This window comes from Rhinolophus sinicus, chromosome 12, assembly GCF_057876585.1.
Source record: "Rhinolophus sinicus isolate RSI-liver-muscle chromosome 12, RSI-T2T, whole genome shotgun sequence".
NCBI classification, from domain to species: Eukaryota; Metazoa; Chordata; class Mammalia; order Chiroptera; family Rhinolophidae; genus Rhinolophus; species Rhinolophus sinicus.
Genome location: NC_142512.1, coordinates 45,365,654 through 45,378,426, shown reverse-complemented (window position 1 = coordinate 45,378,426; position 12,773 = coordinate 45,365,654). Strand labels below are relative to the sequence as shown.

At 41.7% G+C, this 12,773-nt stretch overlaps 2 protein-coding genes across 8 annotated transcripts in view; one reads left to right on the top strand and one right to left on the bottom strand.

Annotated features, from left to right (window-relative positions):
• The window catches only part of CEP95 (centrosomal protein 95), a 33,447-nt gene extending 28,419 nt beyond the window's left edge, over positions 1 to 5,028 (bottom strand). For all 4 annotated transcript variants that reach the window (XM_074319772.2, XM_019732886.3, XM_074319771.2 and 1 more), the window contains exons 1-3: positions 4,852 to 5,028; positions 3,206 to 3,334; positions 1,727 to 1,834 (exon numbers count right to left, since the gene is read on the bottom strand). In XM_074319772.2, the coding sequence (XP_074175873.2) occupies positions 1,727 to 1,834; positions 3,206 to 3,334; positions 4,852 to 4,870 (256 nt within the window). In that variant the 5' untranslated portion in view covers positions 4,871 to 5,028. The remainder of the gene's footprint in view (positions 1 to 1,726; positions 1,835 to 3,205; positions 3,335 to 4,851) is intronic.
• Positions 5,029 to 5,052: 24 nt separating this feature from the next.
• On the top strand, positions 5,053 to 12,339 carry DDX5 (DEAD-box helicase 5). Of its 4 annotated transcripts, none has more exons than XM_074319773.2 (14): positions 5,053 to 5,228; positions 5,778 to 5,956; positions 7,174 to 7,339; positions 7,693 to 7,789; positions 7,879 to 8,012; positions 8,128 to 8,193; positions 8,418 to 8,559; positions 8,641 to 8,801; positions 8,889 to 9,061; positions 9,406 to 9,516; positions 9,751 to 9,812; positions 9,914 to 9,973; positions 11,206 to 11,430; positions 11,633 to 12,339. In XM_074319773.2, exons 2-14 carry the CDS (start codon positions 5,913 to 5,915, stop codon positions 12,034 to 12,036), a joined length of 1,845 nt encoding a protein of 614 aa, XP_074175874.1. In that variant the 5' UTR covers positions 5,053 to 5,228; positions 5,778 to 5,912; the 3' UTR covers positions 12,037 to 12,339. The 4 variants fall into 4 exon arrangements, with proteins under 4 accessions (XP_074175874.1, XP_019588441.1, XP_019588440.1 ...); XM_019732882.3 differs by lacking the exon at positions 5,053 to 5,228 and adding an exon at positions 5,332 to 5,490; XM_019732881.3 differs by lacking the exon at positions 5,053 to 5,228 and adding an exon at positions 5,371 to 5,527.
• The last annotated feature ends 434 nt before the right edge of the window (positions 12,340 to 12,773 follow it).

Below are 12,773 nucleotides of genomic sequence, written 5' to 3'. Positions count from 1 at the left end.
AGAAATGGGTTGCTTAAAGCATGGAAACTTGACATGTTTAATGCTCCCTAAAATGGACTCCAGTCAGCATCAGGTGTGGATGAACTTAACTCTTGAGACACTCGGTTGTCCTTGGGGAGATCATGCCTCGCTTTCTTGTGAGTTCAAGCTCGTATGGAAGAGGCAGGGTGGAAATTTGATATTTGAAAGAATCTAGCCATTTATAACTTCAGTTATGATGCAAAACAAACCTAAACCAGAAATTGGATGTTTTATAATACTAGTAAAAACAATGTTTGACAGGTGTTTTTCTGTTTAAAACAAACAGAAATCTTGTTTTTAAGCCTTATGTTTTTCTGGCTTAACAAGATACACAAGTATACCCCAGGGGTATACTCAGGACTTCATAGTTTCCAGGATGGGGAGCATACTCTGCCAACCCAGCAACTTAGACTGCCTGCCAGAATGCAGTGCTTCATAGTGGAGGAGAAACTGCTTTACACAACACAGGAGTAAAAAGGCTGCTCTGCAGGCTACTGGAGGAGGTAAGCAGTTTGTAACTTTTCATGGGTGGGTGTGAGTTGTCAGGAGAAGCTCTACTGTAAAAAGTTCTATACGTGGACACTACCTTGCCATATAGTATGTTTTAAAAGCACGAATACCAGAAATTGCCCTACTCCGGTGATAAAGCAATTCTAAATTGCAAAAGAACAGGGAAACCCCACGATTACCCCTCAAAATGAATCATCTCCAAAATAATTTACTACATTTACTCTCCCCAAACTGCACTCAAAAACTTAAGACAGTATTTTTGCAAAAATTTGTTCTTGTCGGTATCAAATTAAGAGATGTACATAACCTATCCTGATTAACATTTATCTCTTTAAAGAATAAATCAACAGTATAAACCCTCTTTTAGTGATTTTAGTTTCAAGTTCCCAAGATTCCTTCTGTTCATTAGCTGGAAATTATTTTGGAAAAAGGTTCAAAAAATAATTTATAGTTTTATTTATATTGAATAGGTAATCACGATTCAAAATTTAAAAATTACGAAAGGTATATAATGAAGTCTCATCCCACCCTTGTCCTGCAGCCCTTTACTTCCTCTTATTGGAGGCAACCAGTATTACAGGTTTCTCGTATATGCTTCTAGAGAGTCCTTCTACATGAAATCTATTGCATAAATATTCTCCCCGCCTTTGCTTTTACAAATAGTAGCATACTCTGCATATTATCATTGTAATTGCACCACATTTTTCTCACACAATATATAATGATGATTGTCCCATTAATATGGAACATTGTACATAAAGAGCATGATCAATCATCTTTTACAGTTGCAGAGTAGTTCCCTGTATGGAGCTACCATAATTTATTTAACCTGTCACCATGAATGGACATTTAGATGTTTCCAATTTTTAGCTACTACAAACAAGTAGCATGGTAGCTTTAAAATAACAAAACAACAACAGAAACTACCTCAATAACAACATACCTCAAACTACCAGCTCTAGGACTCTGAGATCCATCATAAACTCAATGTCTGACTCTCCCAGGAAAGCTCTCACGGACGGCTGCCTTAACTATATATATACTCAATCAATTGTCTTGGCTCAGTCTTGCCATTTGGTCTATTTCACAAGCTTATTCATTTGGCTAATTAAATAATTAAATAATGTCCTGGGTTCTGTCTAACAAGTTATTTTAGTAAAACGCAAAATTATCTGGAGGTTAAGTATATACCAACCTGTTATGTGAGACAAGCTGACCTGCAGGTAATCCAAGGCCAGTGAATCGATTACTGCTTGTACATTGTGAGCTTCATCCTCTTGACTCCTAGGAATAGCTATGAGGTCTGTGGAAGAAAAGCTACTTAATTTTGCATCTGTGAGGGTCCAAGTTTTCATCTATCTGTCTCGGACCAGGCTCTTGAGTAAGTTCAACTGCTACAACAGTAAGCTCTGCCCAAACAGAACAGTTTTTATAAAGTACAGATAAAGTTAATAGAGCCTGAATTCCACACAGAATCTTTATTGGTTGCATATTTATTGATTGAATATGGTTGAATAAACTTATGAACATGCTCTACATTAAGTAGTACACTAAAGAAGATAAAGAAGTCCCTAAATTCGGGGTGGCCGGACGGCTCAGTTGGTTAGAGAGCTCTCCTCTCAACAACAAGGTTGCCAGTTCGATTCCCACAAGGTGGGCTGTGCCCCCTGCAACTAAAGATTGAAAACGGCAACTGGACTTGGAGCTGAGCTGCGTCTTCCACAACTAGACCGAAGGACAACAACTTGTAGTTGATGGGCCCTGGAGAAACACACTGTTCCCCAATATTCCCCAATTAAAAAAATTCCCTAAATTCAAGATGATAATACGATTGTACGGGTGACAGTTACTAACCTATAACCATGGGCTGCTTTCCATGAGAGAAAAAAAACAACAGGTGTGAAAGGAGGGTTACTGTATGTCCTTTTAAAGGGCCCTATTAAGAATGACTGGCATAGAGGTTTAAAAGATCAGTATAGACCTGAGTGCAGAAGGATTTTTTAATATCAACTTAAATTTGGAGTTCCTCCTCCGGTGTTGAGAAGATGAATGTTTTTTGGGAAGGATGAAAATGTATTTTAAAAGATTGGCCTAATAAGTACTCATATATGCCTCTGAACGCTAAAGAGGGTTGAGACTAGCATCAAAGACACCAGCTAGAGGCTATTCCATTATTCCAGGAAGTGTGGAGGGACTCATGGTAACAGTGGGAAAGGAAGAGAGACTACGTAGAGCTTATTTTAGTACATTTCTTATATGAAGAAATGAAGGCAGAGAAATCTATGGATCAGGACTCTGAGATATTTAACCAGGGATACAGTACAAACATCAATTCTAATCTATAATGTTGGTTAAGCAACAGAGTTGCACAAGTTCCCAAGTTCCACTCAATTTTAGAACCTTTAGTCACAGAAAACGTGACTTTCACAAGGCATTAAACATGATTAAACAGTGACAACCAAGACCAGTCAAACTGATTTGACCAAGGCTGTTACTATGAGTGGGTCTCATAAAGTATTCATTAAGGTAATGAATGCAATAATTAGATAGACATAAAATGCAGACAAAGAGAAAACTCAAGATTTTATAAATACCATAGGATCTCACTTAAAGGCACTAGAAACTTCTGGGGTAAGATATAGACATTATTACTCCCACTTTTTAGCACCCTTACCTGGTACCTTTTCTCCCAAAATGGATTGATAAAAAGCAATAAAGACATTAGCATCACAATCTTCTAGTTCATGTATCCTCAGGTGTATGTGACATTTCAAAAGAAGGTTATTGGCAATGGCTACCCAATCTGTTGGGAGAGAAAGAGAAAAGGTCAGCCTTAAAAAGCACTAGAAAAAGTAATAATTTGAAAAAACAAACAAAACAAAAAAAACCCTCACAAAAACAGACATTGAGTTCTGTAGAAGATAAGGAATTTGACTTTTATAGAATTTCAAAGACCCTCCTAGGCATGATTTTTGAAAAGATGTATCTAATTACTTGAGATGACTTCCAGACTGCTATAATTTCAATGCAGTCAAAAATGTAATACAAATCTAATTTTGACTGTTGCAACCTAAAATCTTAAGTTATTTACTGTGGTTCTTATTTTACAAGCCATAGGTAGGTGTTTTTATTTGTAATATATTTATAGGTAAGTGGGAACATTGTGTCCCAAACAAGATAATCTGAGGCTATCAGAAACTACTAATGGATGTCACTTCAAATTCCCAATAGCATTAGTCATGTTTTTACCCAATTATCTTATGCAAACAATTTCTCTGGTGTCCAAATAGGTGGTGATTAACTTAGGCTGTTAAGAACTGGAGTAATGACACCAACACTACTGCACTTGTTGGGTTTTTTTTGTATTTGACTAAATGAAAGGAAATACGGAAAATATATTTAAAAGTCCCTAAATTCAGAATTAGCACATTACCGATACTGTGTAAGTTTCCTGTGTACGACCCACTCCCCCCCCCCCCGCCCAGATATTGTTGGAATTAGAAAAGTTATTTCAAGGGTTTCTCCACCGAAGGTAATTTAGAAAACTTGAAATGTTTGTTCCCTGAAATGATTGTTGATTAAAGGGAAAGTTCCTTTATTCTGCATTCGAGTGTCTTCAGTATGTTCTAAAATGTGTGACTGTATGTTCAAGGCACATTATCTCTCTCTTCCCAGAAAACAATGTGTACGTGTGTGTCTCTTAAAGGCACATCATCTCCCTCTCCCCCACACCCACTTCTCACAGCTGCCCAAACCATGACAACTAATCTGAACGCTGTTCTGGAGAAAAGGATGAAAGCGTCCTAGACGACCAAATCAATTCACATTTCAAAAGCGATGCTAGGGAAAACCGGTGACTCCAGAGGGCACGGAAGAGAAAAATTCACTATTTTTCTTTGGTAGGGGCATCAACAGATCTTGAGTGCCATTCCTCCAAAGTTCAATAATACAATTCCGGTACCACCTCAGTCCCCACAATGCAAGAGTAAAGAGCACTTGAAAGCGGCTAGATACCCCGGGGAAGAAACTTTTCGACTGCCCTTTTTTGCAGCCAGGATGCAAGCAAACTACAGGTCTCGCCACAGGGACCTTCTCTCCCCTACCCCCAAAATCGCGCTCGACGGCTTCCAAGCGGACAGAGAACTGGGCTGAGACACTCCAGATAACCTGCTAACTACGACGGAGTGTCTGTCACGAGCCCCGCTGGCAGCCCAGCCCTAGCTGAAGCCGGCCTGAAGTCTCAAGATATAATAGGCAGGGGCGTTCGGCGACTTGGACCGCTGTAGTCCACCTACACCGGGATTCCAGGTTGAGACTCACCAGCCTCTGAGCTGGCCATGTCGCGGAAGCAGGTCGCCGCCCGACTCCCAGCTGGGCGCGCGGGGGACGGTGTCCTGAAAGGGCCGCAACAAGCGCACACAGCGCTGAGAGGAGGGGGAACGACAGGAAAGTGCAGGGAAGGAGGAGTGAAAGAGGGAAGGGCGTTAAAACGGCTTCTCGCTACTGATTGGTCATCAGAGGAGCACTTCCTTTCGCAACACGCGCCGAGGCGGCGGTTTGGGGGCTCTGGATACCATTCTCCTCCCTAAAGATCGCGCTAAGCGACTCTCAAGTGGGTGGGTTTGACAGTGCGGGTCACGCAGCAGCCGGAGCCGGTCTCCCGGCGGCATTAGCGCGGCATTAGCGCGGCATTTCCGGTGAGCTTTTCGTTTTGTATTCCTCCGCCGACGCCAACTGAGGAAGTAGTGCGGTCCGCTCACCCGGTGGGCGGGGTCAGCCACGTGACAATGTCAGGGTCCGCCTTCGTGTCTCGTATGGTTCTGGGCGTGAGGGCTGTTTGGAGACGTAAACAACTCCAAGTGGACCGAGTGGGTTCCCCTGTGCTGGCCATTTTATAGCCTGTGCTGGACCTGAAAAGGGCGGGGTAGCTTCCTTGAGGTGTGGAAAGACGAGAAAAAGGTGAAGTCAAGAGAGTGTAGGCTGAGGCATTCCGGTGGTGAGTGGGCCCAGCCATGGAAAGGGCAAAAAACGGGCGACTCTAAGAGAGGGACGGTGGGGGAGGGGAGAGGACATGGCGGATTCCGGAACGTTTGCGGGCGTTGCGGCCTCTGCGCAGGGGCGGGGTGATTAGGTCATAGAGCGGTTCCCAGCATTCTCTGCGGCGGAGGAGGCGGTCCAGCCTATAAAACCGGCTGCCGGGACGCGGCCGGCACCTCATTCATTTCCATCGGTCTCTTGCGGAGCAGCTCCGGCTCCTGTCACCGTCGTCCTTCCGCCGCTGCCGCCCCCGCAAGGCTTTGCTTGCCGAAGCCTCCTCCACAGCGACTCGTCGCACCAGATTCTCTCCACTTCGTTCCCCGCCAACCGCAATCATTGACGCCATGTCGGGCTATTCGAGTGACCGAGACCGCGGTCGGGATCGAGGGTGAGTGGGGGAACTGACCTGTCAGGCCCCACGGGTGGGGGATGGGAAGCCAATGAAAATAACGAGGGGCGGGTAGCGATGGGAACTTGGCTTTTTCAGCCCCTTTTTGGGCCTCCTTAAGGGAAGGTTTGCGCCATTTTGATATTTGTAGAAAACTGAAAGGTTTTTCTATACACGGCTCTCAATCTCGCCTTTTGTTTGGGAGCGTCGGGGCTTCGGCGATTTAGCAGTTGTAGCGAGAATTGAGCGTGTTGTGAGGGGAGGAAAGCGCGACGCTTCGAGGAGAAGGAAGTCGTCGCTGTTGAGTGCAACCTTTTGGGAGGTGTTTTAGGGGTCTCCGGGATTTTTTTTGGGAGCCGAGAGGGCCGCTTCGAAAGCCATTGATGCGGCGGGGGCAGGAGGGTGGCCGGCGCCACGGTAATCAGCCATGTGGCTGAGCCGTAGGTACAAAATGCCGGCGTCGGACATGGCGCCGGCGCCTTTGTTACCCCGCCCGGCGGAGGAGCTCAAAATGGCAGCGTCGAGAAAATGTGGCGCAGAGAGAAATGCGAGACAAAGGGGGAAGCGCCGCCCCAGCGGGAACGCCGCCCGGCCGACTCCGCCCGGGCCGGGACTCCTCCCCTGGTAGTCGCCAGCTCCTCCTCCTCTTTTTTCTTGCGTTATATAATTTTGTTACCTTGGTCGGAAGCCGTTCCGCGGTTCCTCCCTAGTCGATTGGCTTGTATAAGTGTCCCCGAGACCACCACTCTTTCTTGTTTTTCTTTCACTGCCTGTGCTGTCCCGTTATCCATTGAAACCAAAGATCCTTTGCTTGGAAACAGCTGGTAAATAACATCGCTGTTAGTAAGCTCCTCCCTTCTTGTATTGTCCTTCTCTCAGACATTTAATTCCTAAGCTCGTGGGAAAGACCAGTAGCCACAAGCTGTTGTCTGTCCTTGTAATCTGAGCTTTTGGTGTTTGGGCAGCCAATTTCCGACCTGATAAATCCTGGGCTGTTTTTTTGGCTTTAGTAGCTTGTACTTGGGACAACGGGAAACGAGAGGGTGCTAATTGTGGTTTGGAGAGAATGATCATCACTAAGGACAGCACTAGATCTTACTCCTCCAGAAGTCTTTCGTCCATCTTTATTTAGTGTGTGCCAAGGGATAGTAAGTTAGAGTGTATATAAACTCCTACATAGAGGTTTGAAAATGTAACTTTCTTTTTTTTAATTGCAGGTTTGGTGCACCTCGATTTGGAGGAAGTAGGGCAGGGCCCCTATCAGGAAAGAAGTTTGGAAACCCTGGGGAGAAATTAGTTAAAAAGAAGTGGAATCTTGATGAACTGCCAAAATTTGAGAAGAATTTTTATCAAGAACATCCTGATTTGGCTAGGCGCACAGCGGTGAGTAATTTCATGTGGCTTCATCAGGTTTAACTTAGTGACTTACAGTAAGTCAAAATCCGACCAGAAATGTGTCGGCAAATGACCAAGTTGTGGGAAATCATGCTTTTATATTAGATGGGGAAGAGGTGTTACTCACTTTTGGAAATAAATGGCTCTGAATTTTTCTACTTAGCATGGTAGAGTATAACACAGATATTTTTCTGTGCCATGTAGGGTTTTCATCACGTGGATCCAGATTAAAATGGCTATGTTAAAGTTCCTAATCAATTATAAGATTAGGGGCTTATTGTTTGCATATTTAGTTGGAGGAGGTTGTCGTAAGACTTAAGAGATTACTATTTGTTTTGTAGCAAGAGGTAGAGACATACAGAAGAAGCAAGGAAGTTACAGTTAGAGGTCACAACTGCCCAAAGCCAGTTCTGAATTTTTATGAAGCAAACTTTCCTGGTAAGTACTAGTTTTGAGTTTTGTCCTTTTTTAAAAATTCCCTTTTCTTGGCCTTACTGATTTTTCTAAATGTGTGTTGATAATTACAGCAAACGTCATGGATGTGATTGCCAGACAGAACTTTACCGAACCCACTGCTATTCAAGCTCAGGGATGGCCAGTTGCTCTAAGTGGATTGGACATGGTTGGAGTGGCACAGACTGGATCTGGGAAAACATTGTCTGTAAGTTTGAAAGAACTTTTGAGATCCTGTGATAATGTGCTAGAGGAATTGGGTTAGAAGTAAAAAGCAAGAAGTATTTTAACGTAACTTCTGCTGTTTGCTCCCCTTTAAATAGTATTTGCTGCCTGCCATTGTCCACATCAATCATCAGCCGTTCCTAGAGAGAGGTGATGGGCCTATTGTAAGTATACATACATTTTTTTTCCCTTTGAATTTTTGGCCATATGTGTAATGTAGAGATTTTTTAGAACATAAAACAGCAAAAGATAAAACTTGCGTTAGTTTTATATAGACATTATCTTACCCTATTTAGTTAGAGATTGTCTGCCAAAAGAGCAGTAAATTACTAATTTACCCAGGATTCTGCTGAAAGATGTTTTTCACTTTCTGTTCCTCTTTCCTTAGTGCTTGGTGCTGGCACCAACTCGGGAACTGGCCCAGCAGGTGCAGCAAGTAGCTGCTGAATACTGTAGAGCATGTCGGTTGAAGTCTACTTGCATCTATGGCGGTGCTCCCAAGGGACCACAGATACGTGATTTGGAGAGAGGTATGTAACAAAAAAAGATTGTCACTGATGGTGCTAAAAAATTCTCAATGTCTTAGTTAACGTTTATGTGTTTAATTGAAGGTGTGGAAATCTGTATTGCAACACCTGGAAGACTGATTGACTTTTTAGAGTGTGGGAAAACAAATCTGAGAAGAACCACCTACCTTGTCCTTGATGAAGCAGATAGAATGCTTGATATGGGCTTCGAACCCCAAATAAGGAAGATTGTGGATCAGATAAGAGTAAGTACTCTTAAATACTTTATTTATTTAAACTTAACCTCTGAATTTATTCTTCAAATACAAATTTTTAATCCAAATTTTTTTTAGCCTGACAGGCAAACTCTAATGTGGAGTGCGACTTGGCCAAAAGAAGTAAGACAGCTTGCTGAAGATTTCCTGAAAGACTATATTCACATAAACATTGGTGCACTAGAACTGAGTGCAAACCACAATATTCTTCAGATTGTGGATGTGTGTCATGACGTTGAAAAGGATGAAAAGTAAGTAATATAAGTCTTAACTATAAAAACAATTGGTACATAAGATAAATTCCTGTTTTATACGTTATCTTAAAAGTGACTTTGAGTGTGGTGGGATTTTAATGTTCATTTAAAATTAGCCTGTCCTGAAAATTCTTGCTTCCCTAATTCAGATAATTAGTTGTCACCATATTTATAGCATTCCTATAGGAAAACATACCCTGTGGTGTATTTAAGGGTTAAAGGTAGAATTGCTTGATTAGTGGGTAGCAGGTGTTTCTGATTTGTGGCCGTGTACCTTGACCATACATGTGTGATTGTACCATGGACTTTTATTAAAGTTTACAATTTTTTTTTCTTTCAAGACTTATTCGTCTAATGGAAGAGATCATGAGTGAGAAGGAGAATAAAACCATTGTTTTTGTTGAAACCAAAAGAAGATGTGATGAACTTACTAGAAAAATGAGGCGAGACGGGTATGTAGGCTTCTTCCATTGAAGAGCAGGTATATTAGAGTTGATTTTAGAGGAGAAGGCAAGTTTAGATCAGGAGTGATGGATTTGAATTTTGTGGATGGGAATCATTTGGTAGTATAGGTAGAACTGTATTAACATTTTAGGTGAAATTAGAGGGATTGACCAAAAAGTTAAGTGCTAGACTAAAACCTAGCAGGTTTTAAATATGCATCTTACAACTTTTCTTTAATTTAGGTGGCCTGCCATGGGTATCCATGGTGACAAGAGTCAACAGGAACGTGACTGGGTTCTAAATGGCAAGTATTTCAAATGAAGGTTACTCCCCCCCCCCCAGCCCCTTTCAAAACCTACAATTTTGGTCAGATTAGTGATTGTATATGCATGTTGTCTTTTGCAGAATTCAAACATGGAAAAGCTCCTATTCTGATTGCTACAGATGTGGCTTCCAGAGGGCTAGGTTAGTACAAACTCGAATTCGTGGCTTGGTTTTCCAGAAGATCTCCATATGATTTTTAAAGAAAGTTTATTGCTTTCTTTAACCTCTGCATTTTTTCTAAGTTTTTTTCATATAAAGGTGCAGTCTTTGTGGCAAGGCCTAGGCATGACAATCGGAGGACTCGAGGGGGATGGAGGACTAGTGATCGGCTGGCTCCTTCCAGTCGATTAGAGAGGTGAAAAGCTGAAAGTGTGCCAGTAATCTTCAAAAGGCAGAACATACGACTTCTGCCCCGTAAACTGTTCTCTCCGAGGGGGAAAAAATGCAAGTTATCCTCACAGTTCACTGCCGTGGTATTTCTTCTGTCCCATGCTTTGCATGACTGCCATGGTACAGCATTGTTTCAAACTGTTGACTGTGATCTGTGGGTCTTTGAGTTTCAGTGAGTTTGCTGAAATGTCGAAGAAATATTTCCAAACATCAATGTTCAATGAAATTTTTGTTCAAGTTTGAAATGGAGAGAGCAGCTTTAAAAGGTACTAAGCCTTTTACAAATTGGTGAGTACTGGCACATGAGCTCTAGAACAGGAGCAACTTCTCACACTTAGTCAGTGGGAAAAGCAAGCAATGCTTTGAAAGTTCCTCCCTCACCTACACAGTAGTCGTCATGTCGAGACCTGCCAGAGAGAGACACATTCTCAAGTGAATCCTGGCTTCTTGGAAGCGCTTGCCTAGACGAGACACAGTGCATAAAAACAACTTTTGGGGGACAGGTATGTTTTTCTTGCAGCTGCGGTTGTAAGGTCTTGGCAAGACAAGCAGTGTGGCCAGAATTTTGAACTTCTGATGAGTGTGTAATGGCAAAGGACCATGTACATTTTTGTTTAAAGGTCCTCAAAATGAGCACATGAAGAAGTTGCTGTGAACCTTTAAGTGGCCCTACTGCACAGAAGCATTCAGATGTCACTTGATGATCTTTTAAGGGGACTTGCTGATTTGGGAATGTTAGGGACTACAAGTCCTTTTGACAGATTCTACGGGTGGGTAATGGCATACAAATGACTATTATTTTTGTTTTTTTTTCCTCAACCTCAATGGTATTCCTACAGGGAATGGATAACCATTTTAACTGTATTTTTTGCAGCCCATACCTTCTTGGGAATACAATTGTCTAACTTTTTATTTTTGGTCTGGCTGTTGTGGTGTGCAAAACTCCGTACATTGTTATTTTGCCACACTGCAACACCTTACAGATGTGGAAGATGTGAAATTTGTCATCAATTATGACTACCCTAACTCCTCAGAGGATTATATTCATCGAATTGGAAGAACTGCTCGCAGTACCAAAACAGGCACAGCATACACTTTCTTTACACCTAATAACATAAAGCAAGTGAGCGACCTTATCTCTGTGCTTCGTGAAGCTAATCAAGCAATTAATCCCAAGTTGCTTCAGTTGGTTGAAGACAGGGGTTCAGGTAAGACCAATCTTCAATAAGAAATGTTGGTGGTTTGGGGTCACATAATTGTCTACAAACCCATTTAAATGGGATTGGCAGGTGAGTAAATTCTTCAATGTGAAACTGACTTGAGAAAATTTCACACACATAGTGAATAAAAGCTGATTAAATTAATAATGATTTGTGTGAGAAATAATCGGTTTACAATTTTTCTTGACAGGTCGTTCCAGGGGTAGAGGAGGCATGAAGGATGACCGTCGAGACAGATACTCTGCAGGCAAAAGGGGTGGATTTAATACCTTTAGAGATAGGGAAAATTATGACAGAGGTTACTCTAGTCTGCTTAAGAGAGATTTTGGGGCAAAAACCCAGAATGGTGTTTACAGTGCTGCAAATTACACCAATGGGAGCTTTGGAAGTAATTTTGTGTCCGCTGGTATACAGACCAGTTTTAGGACTGGTAATCCAACAGGGACTTACCAGAATGGTTATGATAGCACTCAGCAATATGGAAGTAACGTTCCAAATATGCACAATGGTATGAACCAACAGGCATACGCATATCCTGCTACTGCAGCTGCGCCTATGATTGGTTATCCAATGCCAACAGGATATTCTCAATAAGACTTTAGAAGTATATGTAAATGTCTGTTTTTCATAATTGCTCTTTATATTGTGTGTTATCAGACAAGATAGTTATTTAAGAAACATGGGAAATGCAGAAATGACTGCAGTGCAGCAGTAATTATGGTGCACTTTTTCGCTATTTAAGTTGGATATTTCTCTACATTCCTGAAACAATTTTTAGGTTTTTTTTGTACTAGAAAATGCAGGCAGTGTTTTCACAAAAGTAAATGTACAGTGATTTGAAATACAATAAATGAAGGCAATGCATGGCCTTCCAATAAAAAATATTTGAAGACTGAATTAAGTGGAAATTGTACTTTATTTTACATATACAATGTCATGTAAAAGTTTGCTTAGATTTTTTTTTCAATCAATAACTAAATTGTTCCTTTCCATAATTTAGTTTTGGTAAGTGGGGAGATCAGAAGGCCGTTCTTTCTTACAGTGCTCTATTCATATTGCAAGAATTAAATGAGATTGAGTTAAGTAAACTTATAATTCTAGGCTAAATTGCGTAAAGGCTTTCTATCAGTACCTCCCAACATCAGGTGAGTTATTTAATAGTCAATTAGCAGAGTGGTAAAATGAGATATTAAAGTAGATGTGAAGCAATCAACTATAGCCCCACCTTCTACTGGTTAGTGTGAGAACAACATGGGTGACTATTCTTTTGTAAAATTTATTTGAAAAGCTCCAAATAACTTACTTTTTCAAAAGATGGTATTCATGCTCTT